The sequence below is a fragment of the Muscardinus avellanarius genome (assembly GCF_963383645.1).
Source record: "Muscardinus avellanarius genome assembly, chromosome: 22".
In the NCBI taxonomy this organism is placed as follows: Eukaryota; Metazoa; Chordata; class Mammalia; order Rodentia; family Gliridae; genus Muscardinus; species Muscardinus avellanarius.
The window spans coordinates 8,462,508-8,480,948 of NC_137808.1; the positions used below are offsets into that span (position 1 = coordinate 8,462,508).

The following is an 18,441-nucleotide window of genomic DNA, read 5'->3' on the forward strand; positions in this document are numbered from 1 at the left end:
GGCCGCGGCCGGCCGGCCCCGCGCCCCGCGCCCCAGGCGAGCCGGCCTCCGGGCGGACCGAGCGCGCACGCGCGGCCGCGTCCACGTCCTCAGCGCCACATCCGGGAGGCGCGCCGGCGGAAGCCTGTGACGTCACTTCCGGACGCGCGTTGCCCGGCGACCGCGCGACGCCGGAACCGCTCCGGTGGAAACATCCGGAAGGCGGTGCGGGTACCCTGTGACGTCACTTCCGGGAGGCGCGTTGCCGGGCGACCGCGCGACGCCGGAACTGCTTCTGTCGACGCGTCCGGCCGGGAGGCGAGGCGGCGCCGAGCTTCGCCCTGGGCCGCGGCGGCTGGTGTGCCCGAGCGGCCGAGGACAGCCGCGGCCCCCGCTCCTTAACGCGCCGCGTGCCGGGGCCGCCGGCAGGGCCGCCTGGTGCGGGGCGGCGGGGTGCCGCCCGGGAGCGGGGTACAGCGGCCCGCGCCGTGCGCGCGCCAGGCCCAGGGCCCTGCCACCGGACCCGGCCTCCGGGACGCCTATGCTTGCTCGGAATCGCTCGGCGTGGGGAATTTGTTAGGACTCCGCCGCGTGGGGGGCACCGCGGCCACCGCCTTCCCAGCGCGCACGCCCCATCCTACTTAAAACCCGGCATTTCTCCGCGCGCTCTCCACACCTGGCCACCCGGATGCAGCTTAAAGACAAGACTCCACCACACTTCCAGACTCGAGAGGAGTGACACATAGTCTAGCCGTGGGGCTGCCGACAGAGGCGCCCAGTCCCCAGCACTCCCTGCCCTCGCCCTGCCGCCGCCATCGGGATCCCGGCCTCATTCTCGTCTCTGGACCTCACCCTCTGCGGGGCACCGTGCTATCACCGAAGTTTTGCTTTATAAAAGATGCCCTGAAGCCAGGCGTGGTGGCGCACGCTTGCAATCCCAGTACCGGGGGGCTGAGACAGGAGGATCGAGGTTCGTGGCCAGCCTCTGCAACTCAGTTTCAAAATCAGGACTAAAACATAGGGCTGAGGGTGTAGCTCGGAGACAGAATGCCCCCGGGGCCCATCCCCAGCACCACACACACACACAGCAATTAAAGAATGAAATGAACGGGGCTGTCGAGGTAGCTCGGTACTGAGGAGAGGACGCTGGGCTGGTGGCGCACGCCTGTAATCTTACCACATGGGAGGCTGAGAAAGCAGGATCACAGACTTGAGGTCAGCAACTTAAGACCGTTTCAAAATAAAAAATATATATATAAGAGAAGCACGCCTGTCATCTGAGTACTCAGACTGAGGTTGACGGGTTCAAGAGCAGCCGGAGCAACTCAGCCAGACTCTGCACCCGCATGGCGATGGTGTCAAAAGAAAAGACTGAAGGCAAACACCTCTGGGTCCAGTTTCCAGCCTCAAAAAAGAATAAAAACCCTTAATACACAGCTCTTCCACTTCAGTATGTCACCGTTAGAGCAAGCCAAATTAAACCAGTCGATCTGTACTGTGGAAACCACTGTGTAGCAAAAGCACGAATTTAGGTGCAACAAAAAGTGGTGACCGCCAGGCGTGGTGGCGCACGCTTGTCATCCCAGGACTTGGGAGGCTGAGACAGGAGGATCACGGGTTCGAGGCCCTCGCAATTAGTGAGACCCTGCTTCAAAATAATAAGAAATGGGACTGGCGGCGTAGCGCAGAGGTAGAACACCCCCAGGTTCCATCCCCAGCGTCCCCCACACACACTCGTGACAGTAACCCTGCTAAATATTTAAAAATCATTCTGAAAGCCGGGCGTTGGGGGCACGCTTGAAATCCCCGCGCATGGGAGGCTGGGACGGGAGGATCGCACAGGTTCAAAGCCAGCCTCAGCTACTGAGTGAGGCTCTCAGCAACTTAGTGAGACCCTCCCTGTTTCCACATAAAATATAAAATAGGTCTGGGGGTATAGCCCGGAGGTAGAAAGCCCCTGGGTTCCACCCCAGTACCACCAAAAAAATAAAATAAAAATAAAAAATACAAATCATTCTGACATTACCGTGGAACTCATGACCATCATCATGCTTTTCAAAAACATTAGTGAAAAAGGTAGACAATGTATGATTTTATTAATAAATAGTGCAAAAGCATCAGCAATAACTGTTCACACATTGGATTTTTAACCAGCTGTGTCTTGGCTTAAAGCTGTGCACGTGGCCTCTATGGCCCGCAAGTCAACATGGAAACACAGCTGCCAGCTGCCAGGGACAAGCCAGACCGCCCACTGAGTAGTCTGCACCCGGACGGCCACGAGTGACCACGAAGTCAGGAAGGAAAACCTCATGGGACGGTTGCCGCGGTCAGGTGGCCGTGCGCGGTGCTACTCAGGACGCCCTGCCTTCTGTTTCAAAGGGGCGCATGCGGGTGCTCCAAGGGAAGGCGAGGACGGCGCTCTCCCCGCCCGCCCGCCCGCCCGTCCTCAAGGATCACGGCGGAGGCTGCCCGCCTTCCCCCCCTGCGGGCCACAAGCCACACGCGAGGCCCGCGCGCTGTCCCTCCAGGTACCGCGGCCCTTCTCTCTAGGAGAAAGGCTCTCAAGCCCAAGAGTCTTTCTTCAAGGCCAAGATATAAAGTTAAAAAAAAAAGGGTAATTCATTACATATTAAAAAAAATCAAATCCCAGCAACACGAATGCTGAAACGCCGCCCGCTTGCAAGCACTGATGAAGTCCGCGATCCCCTGGGCTGTCTACGCTAAGCAGATGGCTTTCCCTTAAGTAAAATGCAGTCTGAACAGCACGGTCTGCGGGGTGGTGACGTCAGCGACCGCCAGCTCCTGTCCATCGACCAGTCCTAACTCTGGGAAGAGAAAAGGCGGGATTCAGAAACAGCCCACGATCCACTCGGCAAAAACCCGCCTTCTGACCCCGAGGAGGACCAACCCGTTCCCTCTGAGGCAGACGGCGCTCGACGTTCTGAAGGCTCACTCCAAAGACCTGAGTCATCATGACCCGATCCCGAATGTACGCGTTAAAGATAAGCATTCTCTCTCTTCACGAAAAAGCAAGCTTTGAACATATACTTTAAGTACCTTTCAACGTCTTGGAAAGATTGGGTCTTGTTCGTTCTTCAATAGAAGTTACCGACTAGGAAAGAAAGAAAATTATTTGCACGAATTCTCCTGCTAGTAGCCTTTGTGGGGATCACAGGGAGCTGAGCACTGGTCACCTGTAGGTAGAGGGTCCGGTTCTTCCCCTCCAGCGTGGCCGTGATCGCTGGGGATTTCATCTGCCTGCGTGTGGACCAGGGGAAAGAGCAGCACTGAGCGCCATTTCACTTGAAAACAGTCTCCTGCTTTCAAAGACGGAAAAGGTTCGGACGACGTAACGACCCGGAACACTTACAGAGAAGCACTATTGGTTAGGTAATCCAAGACCTCCTGCAGTTTCGCCGATGGGGAAAACTGAATATTTTGAGGACGCTGGCTGCAAGCCGGGCAGTTCTCCTATGACATAAAACGACAAATCAGAGGCCGGGACCCGCGCCCGCCGCCGCTCAAGAAACACAAGCGCCGCTTTCACACTCAAGACCCCTCTGGGGGCGGCACGACCCGCTTCTCCTCAGAGATCTCACGGGGTTAGTGCCGCAGGCTGCCCGTCGAAAGCCACGTAACAATGGGCGTGGTGGTATGGTCACACATGCAGGCGGGACGGCGCCCCATCACAGCCCGCGGCAGCTCGAGCACTGACCTTCCTCTCGGCCTCAAACGTGTAGGTGTACAGCCCGTCCACATCGTTGAACACCAGGTAATTATTAAGGGGGACGTACGCGCTGCAAGGGAAGGTGTCAGCTTTACCTGCGCGCCCGCTCAGTCAAGCCTGGGCGCGGCGACATGTAAAACACGGAATCCGTTACCTGGTGGCTATTTTAAAAACCTCAGTGGCGCACACAGCTAGAAAGGAGAGAAAAAGACACTTTCACTCAAACGACAAGGCACGCCGAGTCCCTTCCAGATCTCAGCAACACCAAAGCTCGCAGAAAGCACGTCCTTAAACGTTAAGGAACCAAGAGCGCAGGCTAGGTCCTCCGCCATCCAAGTGCCAGGGCGACGGACAAGACTGTCTTCCTCCATCGGACCAGCCAACAACGTGCTGCCCACGTCCCCTCCACACGGCCGCGAGGCCAGGCCGTGCGGCTCCGCGCTGGCGCCTTCCGGCCCCTCAGCAGGCCACCGGCCCAGGGGCACCAGGGCCCAGGGCAGGGCTGCAGACTCGGGATTTCAAGGCTGAATGGAGAGGCGAGGGACAGCACTGCAGCCGAGAGGGCCAGGTCCTCACCTGCGATGACCGCGTTGGTGGAGGCCACGGCAGGAATGATCCGCTTCACCACCCCTGCGGGAGACACACCAGGTCAGCCAGGGGCGGCCTTCACGACCCTTGCCGCCACGTGGTCGTGAACACCACATCCCTGCGGCTCACAGGCTTCCGTGCAGAGAACCGACTCAGTTCATGCCAAAGCCGTGTTCCTGCAGAGGCTCCGCGCTGGCTGCGGGGGTGAGCCCTTGGCCGCGCACAGCAAGGGTCGAGGCCGCTCAGACGGTATGGCCGCCAGCGGGGGCCTACTAACTCACACGGCGGCGAGAGGGCCGCAGCACCCTCCGCCCCTCCCCTGCCCTGGGACTGTGGCCCGCAGGGTGGTGCACTCCAGCCGCACCCAGCCGCTCTGCCTGTCCTGCCTGGCCGTGGGGGCAGGTCAACCCTGGTCAGGGGTGTGGGGCCGAGGAGAGCGGCCGCGCCTCCCCCCTCCTCATGAGCACAGCCGAGGCTGCCCTGCAGGCGCTGTGGGGTGCTCCCCGAGGGGCCGTGGAGATCAGCGCCTGCTCGCACGCATGTCCTGCTGCACGGGCCGAGCAGCACAGGCCGCCTCTCAGGAGGAGGGCAGGTATGCACCAGGGGCCAGCCAAGGCCTCGGCCGGGCGATGGATGTGTGGACAGGTGGCCTGAGGACCCAGCTGTACGATGGCGGCCGGCCGGCCGGCCGGGGAAAGCACTTCTGCAGGCAGCCGCCACTGTGGCCCACACTGCCTGCGGCTCTGCACCCAGGAAGGAGCCTCTGCGCAGGAAATCCAGGGAGGCTTCCATGAGTGCCCGGAGGCCAAGGAGAAAGGGTGTTCCAGGCCCAGGGAGGACGACCGCGGTGCTCAAAGGCTCAAAGCACGTCCACACAGGGAGCCCAGGACTGGGCACGGGGGCTACACGGGACACGACTAGGACGCCTCAGAGCAGGCAGTGAGCTCAGAAGGGAGGACAGCTCTGCAAGCGGCCGAGCAGGTGGGTAGTGGCCAGGCTGTGGTGAGCTCGGGCCACAGCCCAGCAGGGCGCACCGCCCCCCCGGCTGGAGGCTGGGTCACTGTGGCCTCGCCTGCTCGGCCAGCGGAGTCCTGCACCACGGCCTCCTATGGCCGCACCAGCCGCAACCGAGCCGAGGGGTGCCGGCAGACAGACGCAAACGCAGGTGAAGAGGTGACCGACTGCTCCTCTGGGAAACAGGTTGCAGTTGCAGGTGGGGGCAGCGGGCCTCAGGGAGAAGGGCACGGCTGTGGCCCCTCCCTGGAGGGCCTCCCCCTGCCGCCTCGCTGCTCAGACGCCCCGCGCCCGACGCCTCCTCGCCTACCTTGAGTGAGTCTGTAGGTGACACCCCGGATGTTGTACTGCGACGCTCTCTCCACAGACTTCTGGAAGACCCACTGGATGTGTTCCGGGTCGTCCCCGTCCAACAGCACCCCCTCTGTTACGCGGCAGGAGAGGGCGACTCAGCTGTGGCCGCGGGGCAGGGCACCCGGGCTCCCGACGGCCACGTTCCGGCGCCAGCCTACCTCCGAAGGGCTGCTCCCTGGGCCACTGCAGCAGCCGCACGTACTCCACGCAGTGCTCGGGCAGGCGGGGCATGGCGGCCACGGTGCACATGGGGAAGTTCACCTGGAGCGGGCGGGCCAGGCAGGGCTGCAGCTCCCACGGGCGGCGGGGGGCACTCTCTCACACCCACCGCCTGCCCGACACGAGGCTGCGACCTCGCTGTGATCAAACCTGTAGGTCTCCCGAGGCCCGTACACTGTCCGCAAAGACAGCGGATGCACACGTGGGCGCCGGAAGGGAGCGAGCGCCCATCGCTAAGCGGCCAGCGCGGGGCTGAGCGAGCCGCCAGGCACCCGTTTCCTCACTAAGTCGCGGAGTCTCGTCTCTCCCGTAAAGGGAGCACCTAACTGCCTGTGCGTGTCCATGCCGCTCCTGGGCTTTGAAAAGCATCGTAAGTAAACAAGAGCTGGCGTGGTGCTGCACGCCTCCAATCCCAGCACTCGTGAGGCTGAGGCCGGAGGGCCACAGGTTCGAGGCCAGCCTCGGCAACTCAGAGACCCTCACAACTTAGTGAGGCCAGGGAGATAGCTCAGAAGGGGAATGCCCCCGAGTTCAGTCTTCACACAACAGACAGAAACAAAGTAAAACACGGCGGCTTGAGCTAAGCGCCGCGATGCGGCCTGCCAGCCCCGAGCGGGCTCACCACGCGCCCGGCAGGGGGACTTCCGTACGGGTGAAAACACAAAGGCTTCCACGCCCGTCCCCAGCGGGCCTCCCCAGAGACAGACGAGGAGACGAAGAGCAGCGGCTGGAGCGCCGGGCCGCGCCCTCCAACGGCCAGGAGCCGCCCTCTCGCCTGCCCGCTCTCTACTAGTGCCGCCTCGGCACTGCTCTGGGCGTGCCGGGCCTGAGGCCAGGAGCGCGCACGGGCGGAGCGTGAGGACGGGTGTGTGTGTGTGTGGGTGGGTGGGTCACCTGCGGCGGGTAGAGCTCCAGCGTGCACTCGATGCAGGCCGTCATCCCCGGCAGCACCACCCGCGCGTTGCCCTTGAAGCCCTCGGTGCCCCCGTCGATCAGAGGGACCACGGAGCTGGGGTCCAGCACGCCGTCTTCGTAATTCAGGAGCGAGATCTGGGGGTGATCCCAATGGCGTTCAGGAAGAAGGGAGGGCAGGGCAGAGCAGCAACTGCCAACAACTCCCCAGAGCCCAGCGTTCCCGCCCCCGCCCGTTCCAGCGCCCCGCGCCTGCGAGCCGAGGGCGGCGGCACCGAGGCGGCATGCACTGCCTTACCAGCATCCCATTGATCCACCTCCTGGCGATGATGGAGTCCAGCCCGCAGACGATGATGTGGAACTCTGCGCCAGAAAAGCTGGTTCAGGGGGAGCCGAGCGCGAGCGCGGCCGCGGGGGCCGGGACCACAGGAGCCCACGCCCCGTCCTGCTGGCCACCCACCCTGCTCCAAAGCGCTCGCTGACCGACCAGGGCAGCCACGCAAAATAATCAGGGCCTGGTCATCTCCTCCCTCCGAACGCTGACCCCGGGTCATACTCAGTTGAGCAGGGAAAACGCAACGGAAACCACGGCCTCGAGACGGCCACCACCTCATCAAACGGGCCCGAAAGAGGGAGCCAGCCCGGCGGCCGCCGCCAGCCGCCGCCCAGCTCCAGGAGCCGGCACGCGGAGAACACGGCCCAGGGACACTCACGGCGGTAGAAAGTGTCACTAAAATCCTGAATCTTGTTGAAGTGCCTGAAGACACGTAAAGGAAGTGAGACGGCGACATCTTAGTTACTAGGCTGCATTTCCCGATGCCACGCGCAACGGCGTTAGGACGACACGCAGCACTCAGGGTTCCGCGCGGTGGGGAGCAGACGGAGACACGCGCACGCCCCGACAAAGCGCCTCCTGCCCTCAGGCCCCGACTCTCAGCCCTCCTCAGCCGGAGCCCGCACACCCCGCCTGGCTCTGTCAGGAAGGCTGGGTACTGGGGATGGGACCCGGGGCATTCAACCTCGGAGCTCCGGCCCAGCCCTAATCTTTATTTTGAAGCAGGCCCTCACTGAGTTGCAAAGGGCCTCACTAAGTAGCTGAGGCTGTCCCCAACCGCCATCCTCCTGCCTCAGCGTCCCCAATGCTGGGATGACAAGTGTGCGCCACCACGCCCAGCTCATCTTTTTTTAAGGCCTCTAAACACTCCAAAATAATTTGAGAGAGACGGCCCCTCCTCCATTCAGTTTCTTCCCCAGGCGCACCTGCCCTGGGCTCTCTCTGGCCCTGCGCTGCGGCGCTGGTCTGTGGGAGCCGCCCTCCGCCCAGAGCAGGCGCCCAGGCCAGGCGGGCGGGCGGGAAGTGGCCAGCTAGCCTCGTTTTCCTTTTCGTCAAAACCATGGAGTAATCTTGTTGAAACCTCGGATTCTGTGGGGCAGCATGGAAACTGCAAGGGGCGGCAGCGCTGGGGAGCGCCGGTGTCTCCACACCTCACCCTCTGCGGTCTTCAGGGCGGCCTCACGGACTCTGTAGGTTTCGGGATTGGTGTGTAAACGTTTCTCTTTTGAGCCGTTATTTACACATGACACCGCGCTTTCAATGTCAGTGTCTGGCGTCCATGTTCACACCTGGGACTGACTTGTAGAGGTGAGTCTGCATTCTGTAGGATTACACCTGTAGAGAACTCTCATCTCCTGACAGTCTACAAATTCAAAAGTTCCCCAGACCTAAATTCATCTAACAACAGCAATACTCCTCCTTCAAAACCTATCTTTAACTCTGTGGCCCACCCACGCCAGTCTCCCAGCACTTGGAGGCTGAGACAGGAGGATGGCCTTGGGAGGACAGCCTCAGCTAAGGAGCGGAACTCTCAGCAGCCTAGAGCAAGACGCTGCTTCCAAAACAAGAGAGAGGACTGAGATGTATAATGCCCTGGGCTCAACCCCAGTCCGCAAAGATGTAACAGACAAATAAGGGAGGCAAAGGCAGGAGGAGCAAAAGCCGGAAGCCAGCCGGGCGCGGTGGCGCACACCCGGAGTCCCAGCATTCGGGAGGCTGAGACCGGAGGATCGCGGTTCGCGGACAGCCTCAGCTACCGAGTGAGGCCCCGTTTCAAAATAAAGAAGAAAAAATAGGGCAGGGGTGTAGCTCAGAGGTCGAATGCCCCTGGGTTTCATCCCAGATCCCCCAAAACAGTCGAGGCCAGCCCAGGCAACTTAACAAGACCCTGCCTCGAAATCAAGAAGGGCTGGGGACGGAGCTCAGAGGGAGAGCCCAGGCCCAGTCCCCGCTACTGTCAAAAGTCAAAAACCAAAAAGGGCTTAAAACAAAAGCACACAAACTTCCGCACGCAGCTTATCCAGAGGCTGGAAAGACTAAGGAGCCGTGAGCAGGAGCCGCCTCAGGGACGCGGCCGCGCCGCTCCTCTGCTGCCGACTCCCGCCAAACACCGTCCTCCTGATGGAGGAGACACCACGAGAAACACCGTCCTCCTGATGGAGGAGGCACCACGAGAAACACCGTCCTCCTGATGGAGGAGGCACCACGAGAAACACCGTCCTCCTGATGGAGGAGGCACCACGAGAAACACCGTCCTCCTGATGGAGGAGACACCACGAGCTCCGCTTGGTTCTGGGGAAGGATACGGAGTGACGCTGCAATGCGGGATCCTTTCGTTGAGGAATTCTGCAGCGACTTCGGCCTTGGGTCTCCCGACATCTTTGGGCCTGCGGGGAAACCGAGTTGGTGATTACTCCCAATGGAACTCTAACTGACCCACAGGGCAAACGTCTCCAGGACGGCCACCGCGAGGGAGGCGCGGGCCCTTGGGATCCCTGGGGCCACGGCGGTGAAGACTTGAGCTCCCGGCAGCCTCAGGAGGTCGCTTTCTTCCGGGGACAGCGTGCCGACGCCGCGTCTCCTGGCCACCCCGGCCCGCGACGCCGTCCAGTGCAGTCACCGCGGCACCCCGGGGCGGCCGGAGCCCGGAGCCTCGAGGTCCTAGTCTCTAGCTGGGCAGGTCTCGGCTGAACCAGGCAGGAGGCATTCGTGCTCGGGACGCCAGGACCTGGCTCCCCACCTTCTTCCTAGGAGGGGTGCTGACCGTGCTGCACTTAAACTCCTCCCCCACATTCTCAAGAAGCTAAAAATACAGTCTCAAAAAGACATTGCCAGCCAGGCCCGGGGCGCACGCTTGTCATCCCCGCGCTCGGGAGGCCGAGGCGGGAGGGTCGCGCAGGTTCGAGGCCAGCCTCGGCTACCGAGTGAGGCTCTCAGCAACTTAGTGAGACCCTGTTTCCAAAGAAAATATAAAATAGGTCTGGGAGTCCAGCCCGGAGGTAGAAAGCCCCTGGGTTCCACCCCAGTACCACAAAACAAACAAACAAACAAACAAACGTCACTGCTACACTAGAGCTGGGCACGCCCACGGGAGGACACACTCCCCCTGCCGGCCGGTCCAGAGGCAGCTGTCTTTACCCCTAGAAATACAGCCGCCCTTCCTGAGCACCCGGGCCGTGTCGGGAGCCGCGCTGGCGCCGGCAGGACCCGGGAGGCCGGGCGGCCGGCTCTGCGCAGCCCGCACGCCTAGCAAAACACCTCGACCAAGTGGGGACCCCGGGGCCCTGCCGAGTAGACGTCTGACTCGAAACGCAGCCGCGAGGGCAACGCTCTCACGGGCCGGCTGCTCTCTCCTCCGACCGAGCGCCTCGTGTTCTGGGTCAGACCCGGTCCGCTCCCCCCACCTGGCCTCGCTCGCACAGCAAAGGCCGCCGGCGCACACTGGGCGCCGGTCCCGCGGCCAGCTACCGTGCGCAGGGAGGAGCAGCCGCCCGCCCGCCGCCGAGCTAAGCGGCCGCCGCACACAACCCCGGCGGCTGTGTGGAGGCGGCGGCAGGGTGGCGCTCCTGGCCCCGCGCCCCTCGGCGGGCCACCCCCCACGCCTTGCTCTGAAAGCAAGCACACCCCAAGACTACTACAGATCAAAGACACCGCGCCCGGTCCGTCATGGGCTCGAGGCCACGGGAGCCAGAGCGGGCAAAGCGGGCCCGCCACCACCGCCGCCACGTCCGCGCCGCGTGCGCCGAGCAGCGGCAAAGGCCTCCCGCCCCAAACCCAGGATCTGCCAACGAGACGACGTCCACGCACTCGGGGTCCTCTTGCACACTTCTACCGAGGACCGGGGACTAGTCCTTTTCTCTTTCTTCGGTCAAATGACTGTTTCGTGTTTCGTGTCTTTTTTTTAATGACGAAGCCGCAAAGCAGTGGAGTTCAAATGTTTATCAGGGTAAGGCGCGCAGACCCGGCATCACACTTACCTAAATAAGAACTGCCTGTTGAGGTTGGAGACGTCGACGGTGTCCATGTCTATCACGTGGATCTGCCTGAAGCCAGACAGCGCCTGTGGGAGCGAGGGCACCGTCACAGACGCCGCCTCTGCCGCCGAGACTCACCCACAGGTTCTCGGTAGCCCGTTCTGCACGGCGGCATCCCCGGGGGAGGCGGCCTCCCGCCGGCTCAGGAGCGGAGCTCTGGCGCCGGGGCAGCCCGGGGCGCCTGTGGCCGCGGACCCGTCCCTCCTCTTTTCTAGGTGTCTGTAGAGCGCACCGCTCGCCTCGTTACCAGAACACCGCGTGCGCGGGGCAGTGGCGACCGAAGCCGGGCGGCCCTCTTCTGAGCCGCCCAGCAGCGCTCTCTGGCTGCTCCTCCGGCCTCAGCCTCCCCAGGGCCCCAGGGCCGGGACGAGAGGCGAGGCCGGGGCACCTCCTCTCTAGAACCCCCTTCTGCACTCGCGCAGCCACGGCGGGGCTAGCCCTCGCCCCCACTGCCGGGCGGTCTGCACCGTCCGGCCACACGGCCGGCAGCCTCACGGCGAGGCGGCGCAGGGACCTCTGCTCAGATGCTCTCAGCACAAGCCCTTTTCTAGAATGATCCTCTAATGGGCCACAGTCATTAAGGACCGCGTGCCTCAGACTGAAAAGTGCTGCGTGTGAGCGTGTGCATGTGAGTGTGAGTGTGTGTGTGTGTGTGGGGGGGGCACAAGTAGCAAGCGCCAGGGCCCGCAGAAACCTACAGGGGTTACAAGAAGTCACAGAAGCCAAGAGTTACACAGTTACCCGCCCCACCCACCTAGCCAAGGAAGCAAAGGAAAGGACAGATTCTTTGAAACTCCAAATTAAAATACGAATGACCTGCTAGGCGTGGGGCACAAGCTGGGGATCCCAGCACTGGGGAGGCTGAGGCTGGGCGCTGGTGTTTCTTGGCCAGCCTCAGCTACCTACTGAGTTCCTCAGCAACTCAGCGAGACACTGTTTGAAAATAAAGAATAAGAGCAGAGTTCGTAATCCCCGCGCTTGGGAGGTGACACAGGAGGATCGCGCAGGTTCGAAGCCAGCCTCAGCTACTTAGCGAGACCCCGTTTCCAAATAAAATATAAAATAGGTCTGGGGGTGTATCCTGGAGGTAGAAGGCCCCTGGGTTCCACCCCCAGTAGTAACCCCCCCACACACACACACAAAAAAAAAGAATAAAAAATAGAGCTGGGGGTGTAGCTTGGAGGTAGAATGCCCCTGGGTTCCATCCCCAGCACTAAAAAGTGTGTGTGTGTGTGTGGCCTGTTTTCTTCTTTACTTCAGTGTCATCAAATGAGCACCGTGCAAGAGGAGTCAGCACACTGGTGTGGAAGAGCGCAGGGAGAGCATGGGCGCCAAGGCTGCGCAGGCCTTGCGGGAGCCGGCTCCACGGCTCCACCTGCCGCCGGCCACCCTGGGAGCCGGCCCTGAGCTCCTCTCCCCCGGGACACAGCGGACGCCACAGAGAGCCCCCCGCGGCGGGGGCAGCAGCAGAGCCAGAGCGTGTTACCAGGTTTTTGAGGAGTTCACATCCCAGGCCACCAGCTCCGATGATCAGAACTTTACACGTGTCTAACAAAAACTGGAGAGACTGCAAAGAATGGAAAAGCACATCAAAATCCAGACGGCGCCCACAGGACCCTCACGTGACAACCAGCCCCAGGGTGAGGACGCGGCGGGAGCGGTGCGCACCGACCGCACCGACCGTCCAGGAGGCACAGCACACACCCAACATCCTGATGGCTCCGTTTCAGTATTCATGGTTTTGGCTTCTATTGTTTGAAATTAAATGGCTGTCTCTAATGAGAAAAGCCACCTTGAAGTTTACTCTTTTTTGCTAATTCCTTTTTCCTTTAATGTTTGAAAGGGGAGGAAAAGCAGCAAATTCAGTCACTTACGTGACTGAGACTGGCAAAGTTTGAAATCTTAAAATGACAAGATAAAGCACTGCGAAACGTATTTAAAGGTTCAAAACTGGGAGCGAGAACAGCTACTTTTGAACACAGTTAGTGAAACTTACAACACAGAGCCCGGCGTGTGGCGCACGCCTGTAATCCCTGCGCTTGGGAGGAGGAGACAGGAGGATCGCGCGGGTTCGAAGCCAGCCTCAGCTACTGAGTGAGGCTCTCAGCAACTTAGTGAGACTGTTTCCAAAGAAAATATAAAATAGGTCTGGGGGTGTAGCCCGGAGGTAGAAAGCCTCTGGGTTCCACCCCCAGTACCACCAAAAAAAAAAAAAAAAAAAAAAAAAAAGAAACAAAACATGAAATGACAAATTAAAAAAACAGATGAAACATTTCACATCTGCAGAAATATAATTTGGAATAATAATTTAACAGGTGATAATCTTAGGTCTTTTTGTGTGTGTGTGTGGTACTGGGGGGTGGAACCCAGAGGCTTTCTACCTCTGGGCTATACTCCCAGCCCTATTTTATTTTATGTTTTTGAAGATTTAAAGAAGTTTATTAGAAAGATAGAAATACAGAAAATAGAAATACAGCTCCATGCCAGATTGGCATGGAAGGGTGACTCGAAATGAATACACCCCCAGCCCTATTTTATATTTTATTTGGAAACAGGATCTCATTAAGTTGCTGAGAGCCTCACTCAGTAGCTGAGGCTGGCTTCGAACCTGCGCCATCCTCCTGTCTCAGCCTCCCGAGCGCGGGGATGACAAGCGTGCGCCACCACGCCTGGTTTTAACAGGTGATAATCTTAAATTATCAAGTGAAAATAATGGTTTAAAGCTCAAAAAGATGAGGTGTATTATTCAAAGGCAAAGTTGATAGCGTGCATTCTGTGTAACGAGTGAAGAGAAGTTATTCGCGTGAGACAATAGGCCAAACTCGAGAGCCTGCGCGCTCTCCGGGGACCCCAGTCCTCTGTCAAAACACCCCTGATGGACACGCGGGACACAGGCCGGCTGTCCGGATCACCGTGGCCACCTGGCAGAGCCGGCAAGTGCATCTACTGAGTGCGCACTGCAAGTCGAGCAGCGTCTGTCCCGACTTGTGCCCTCCTCCAGAGCAGGCACGTTCTGACATGCAGTTAGTCACAGCCAATGGAAAAAGAAGCTCACCCCCGGAATTTCAAAACGTAAATACATTATCTTCCCATCGAAAATGAACTCCTCCTAGCAAGTCTACAAAAGAGGAACGTGTCTTTTTTTTTTTTTTTTTGCAGGTCTGGGGTGGAACCCAGGGGCGTTCGACCTCGGAGCTCCACCCCCTGCCCTATTTTTTATTCTTTATTTTGAAACCGGGTCTCACTGAGTTGCAGAGGGCCTCACCGAGTAGCGATCCTCCGGTCTCAGCCTCCCAAATGCTGGGATTACAAGCGTGCGCCACCACGCCCGGCGTAAAGAGGAGCATGTCTAACAAGTCACTCTACGGTGCAATTCCATGCGCCACGGTTTACATTAACGTCATAAAGTCTGAAAAAGCAACTTGTGCCACACACGGTGTGCAAAGCGATGGCGTCGAGTCACCCGTGAAGGCGGTTGTAAATAAGCAGCTTAGAACTCCAAGTGACTCAGAGCGAGTCAGACAGACAGGCAGCATCTCAAAACGTCCAAGTACTAGCACAATTACGGAAAAGTAAACGGGTCTCACTTCGGTGCTGGGTTCGAAATCGGGATGTGTGAAGGGTCCCGAGCGCTCGAGGAACTTCTTTACATGGTTCCAGCGACCGTCCCAGTCTCCAGAGTCCCCACACCCGCCATCCACAGCCATTCTGCACAGAACACAGTAAACCCGGCTGCAGGTCAGCAGGAAGGAACAGTCTACCTGGCTACCGTCTCGGGGCGGGGGCACCCGACCCGAGGGCTCAGGGGCAGACCCCACTCCTAAGGCCTCTGGCCCGCTACACACTCGGCTGCAGAGAACCGCGTGTCTCTACTGCTATTTCAGCCCTCCCGGGAAAGCCATCAGTGGACGTGTTGTGTTTCTGGGTTCTGCGGGAAGCCAAGATCAGACTCACTGATCCTGGACCTCGCCGATGCGGCTCTACAGGGAGAGAGACTCCTCTGCTCCTGCTGTCTGCGGAAGATCACTGAAGGCTGCACGATCTGTTGGCGCAGCACGCTTGGGTCAGGAAATATCAGACCCGTGGTGGATCAAAAGCCACCCTTCAGGGCTGGGATGCTCACACTCAACACCTTCGGATGTGGGAGGTGCCGAGTCCTAGCCTTCCCACGCGCCCTTTCCTAGTGGGAAGCGTGGGATCTCAAGTTGGCTTTTGTTTGTGGGGGAAGGGCGACTGGGGATGAACCCTGGATTTTCCCCTACACTACCACCCGCTGGCTTCCAACCTGCGGTCTTCCTGACTCAGCCTCCCGACTACCGAGATGACAAATGAGCGGTGCACAGGTTCAGAGTGCTGAGCCCAGGGCCTTCTACCCCCGAGCCACGCCCCCAGCCCCTTTTTTAAATTTTATTTTGAAAAGGGTCCAAGTTGCAGAGGGGCCCAAGTGGCCGAGGCCGGCTTCAAACCTAAGATCCTCCTGGCTCTGCTTCCAAAGTGCGCCAACAAGCTTGCCTTAAAGATCTTTTTGGATGAAAAGAACTTCTGTGTATTTTTCACAGAAAGAGAGGTCCCGGTTTTCAAAAAATATATATAATGATCTCTCTAACAATGTGAGATGGTGTTTGCCAATAAAGTAAAAAGTTTTGGGTAAATTCATGCCAGCTACAGGCCCTCTCAGAACATACAACTTAATGAGGTGGGCCTCCTCTAGCAAAATTCAAATTAGCGCAAAATTCATGTTGGACTGTGACTATTTTTTCTTTCTTTCACTTATTTACTTTGGTGATGGAGACTGAACCCAGGGCCGTTCTACCTCTCAGCTACACCTAGCCCTATCCTAATTCTTTCTTTTTCTGGTGGGACTGGAGATTGAACCCAGGGACATTATACCTCTGAGCTACATCCCCAACCCTATTTTTTTTTTTTTTTTTTGGTGGTACTAGGGGTGGAACCCAGAGGCTTCCTACCTCCAGGCTATACTCCCAGACCTTTTTTATATTTTATTTGGAAACAGGGTGTCGCTAAATTGCTGAGAGCCTCACCCAGTAGCTGAGGCTGGCTTCGAACCCCTGCGATCCTCCTGTCTCAGCCTCCCAAGCGCGGGGATTACCAGCGTGCGCCACCACGCCCGGCCCCAACCCCATTTTTAATTCTTACTTTGAAACAGAATCTTACTAAGCTGCTGAGGCTTAGTTCGAAATGGGGTCCCACTCAGCAGCCCAGGACCTCAGCTAAGTGAGTAGCTGGGGGAGGCTGGCCCCAGCCTTCCAAGGACTGGGATTACGAGCCTGCGCCACCACGCCCGGCCCGTTTTCACTTTTCAAAAGTTTCCCATGGTCCCAAAGTTTCTACCTCCAAACATATGATAACAAAATGTAAAAAACGGACCAGGAAGTACTGCCTGGCGATAGGGATCCCAGGGGTGTGTTTGGGTGTCTTATTATTATTTTTTTGGATTCCAGGTGTTCATGCACGGTTGGGTTTGAGCCCCGCGGCCCGCGCAGGTCACCGAAGGGCCCTCAACCTCCCTGACACCTGTCTGGGGCTACTCCCCGGGGCCATCGCTAGAGGGCTTTGTTCGGTTCTGGGCCCGGGGTAGGCACTGGGCGGGAAGCCTGGGCCGCCCGGCCGGGAGCTGCCTGGGAAGGCTCTCCGCACCCCCGCCGCCAGCGGCGGCCCCGGCGGCCGTGGGCCTGGGGAGGGCGGCCGGGCGGGGACGGGCTTTCAGGGCTATCCCCCTCGCGCCCGCGGCGGCCCCGCCACAAGGCTGGGCTCCCCGGCGCGGCTCGGGCCTGGCCGGGGAGGCCGCGGGGCCCGGCGCTGCGGCTGTGCCCGCCCGGCGGGAGGCGGGGGTCCCCGGCGAGGGAGGGCCCCGGCCTCCCGGCACTAACTTCTCAGCCAGCAGCTCCTCTACTCTCCTTCTTTTCTTCTCCCTAAAAGAGAGAACAAAAGAAGGGTCAGCATCGCGCCGCGCTCGGCGCCGCGAGGGGATGGGGCGGGGACGGGGCGGGGCTGGGGTCCCGCTCTCTCAAGCCCGGCCCGGCCCGGCGCGCGGCCGCCCCGGTACTTACGGCTCCTCGCCATCCGCCATATTGCTCTCCGCCTCTTCCCAGGAGCCCTCGCGGCGGCCAGGGGGCGGGGCCCGGGCTTGAGGAGCCGGGGCCTGCCGGGAGCGAGGGGCGGGGCTCGGGAGTGGGGGAGGCCGGGGCTGGCCGGAAGCAGGGGCGGGGCTCCGGGGGCGGGGCCTCGTGGAGGAGCTGGGAGGCCGAGGCTGGCCGGAAGTTGGGGGGCGGGGCGCTAGGGGCGGAGCCTCGTGGAGGAGCTGGGCGGCCGGGGCTCGCCGGAAGTTGAGGGGCGGGGCGCTAGGGGCGGGGCTTCGTGGAGGAGCTCGGAGCGCGCGGCCTGCTGGGAGCAGAGGAAGGGGCGGAACCAGGGGAGGACGGGGCTGCACCCGAGAATTCCGGGAGCAGAGGGGCCGGAAGAGGGCGGCGACCTGGAAGAAGGGGGCGGGGCTTCGCGGGACCAGCGGGGAGGCGGGCACTTCCGGGCGGAGAGAGGGTCGGGAAGGGGCGTGGCCGAGGGAGGGCCGGCCTAGGAGCAGGCGGAGGGCGGGCCCTCCAGGGAGGGGTAGAGAAGCCAGAGCCTGCTGGGCGGGAAGGGGCCGGGGAAGGAGCGAGGCCCAGTGCGGGCGCGGCGTTCCTACAGGGAGTTGAGGGGCCGGAGGAGTGCCAGGGCCGCGGGACGAGGGAGGGGCTGGGGAGGGGCGGGGCCGGAGAGGAGGGGCGAGGGGCGGGGCCGGGAGGAGGGGCGGGCTCTGGGTCTGCGGGAGGAGAGGAGGCTGGGGGCGTGGCCACGGCGGGGCGGGGCCTGCCGGAAGGCGTGGCGCGAGGGGCGGGGCGTGCGTGGAGGTCAGAAAGGGCAGGATGAGAGGAGAGCAGGGGAGTGGGGGCGGAGTCTATGGGGACGCGAGGCCTCGAGGGAAGTGGGGCCTGAGGGAGCGAGATGGGGAGGGTGAGCGGCGCGGGCGGGGCCTGTGGGCGTGGCTAGAGGGACGACGGGACCAATGGGGAGGAGAGCCGCCGGGAGGGCGGGGCCGCGGGGCGGGGCCTGCGCGCGCCGATTGGCAGCGCCGCCCCCGGGCTCCAAAACTCTTCTGCGCTCCGTGTCATCGAGCGCGTGTTCCGCCCTGGGCCCGCGTGGAGCGGCCTGGCGTGGCGGCGCAGCCCCGGGCCCCGGGGAGGCTGTGACGGGAGGACTGCAGGTTTGAGCCCAGCCTCAGC

The 18,441-nt window shown here is 60.9% G+C and overlaps 1 protein-coding gene across 5 annotated transcripts; it reads right to left on the reverse strand.

Moving 5' to 3' along the window:
- Window positions 1-2,718: 2,718 nt before the first annotated feature.
- On the reverse strand, window positions 2,719-17,282 carry UBA3 (ubiquitin like modifier activating enzyme 3; the record flags this gene model as incomplete). 5 transcript variants are annotated; one of them, XM_080718103.1, is made up of 18 exons in its annotated part: window positions 2,719-2,804; window positions 3,037-3,091; window positions 3,174-3,237; window positions 3,350-3,450; window positions 3,695-3,776; window positions 3,861-3,897; window positions 4,283-4,336; window positions 5,619-5,732; window positions 5,821-5,923; window positions 6,776-6,931; window positions 7,092-7,156; window positions 7,507-7,550; window positions 9,434-9,514; window positions 11,105-11,187; window positions 12,648-12,728; window positions 14,749-14,869; window positions 17,053-17,094; window positions 17,233-17,282. In XM_080718103.1, the coding sequence occupies 18 exons, from the start codon at window positions 17,250-17,252 to the stop codon at window positions 2,719-2,721; spliced, it is 1,389 nt and encodes a 462-aa protein (XP_080574229.1). The 5 variants fall into 5 exon arrangements, with proteins under 5 accessions (XP_080574229.1, XP_080574225.1, XP_080574226.1 ...); XM_080718099.1 differs by having other exon boundaries at window positions 14,749-14,893; window positions 17,233-17,252; XM_080718100.1 differs by lacking the exon at window positions 17,053-17,094 and having other exon boundaries at window positions 17,233-17,252.
- Between the last annotated feature and the right edge of the window lie 1,159 nt (window positions 17,283-18,441).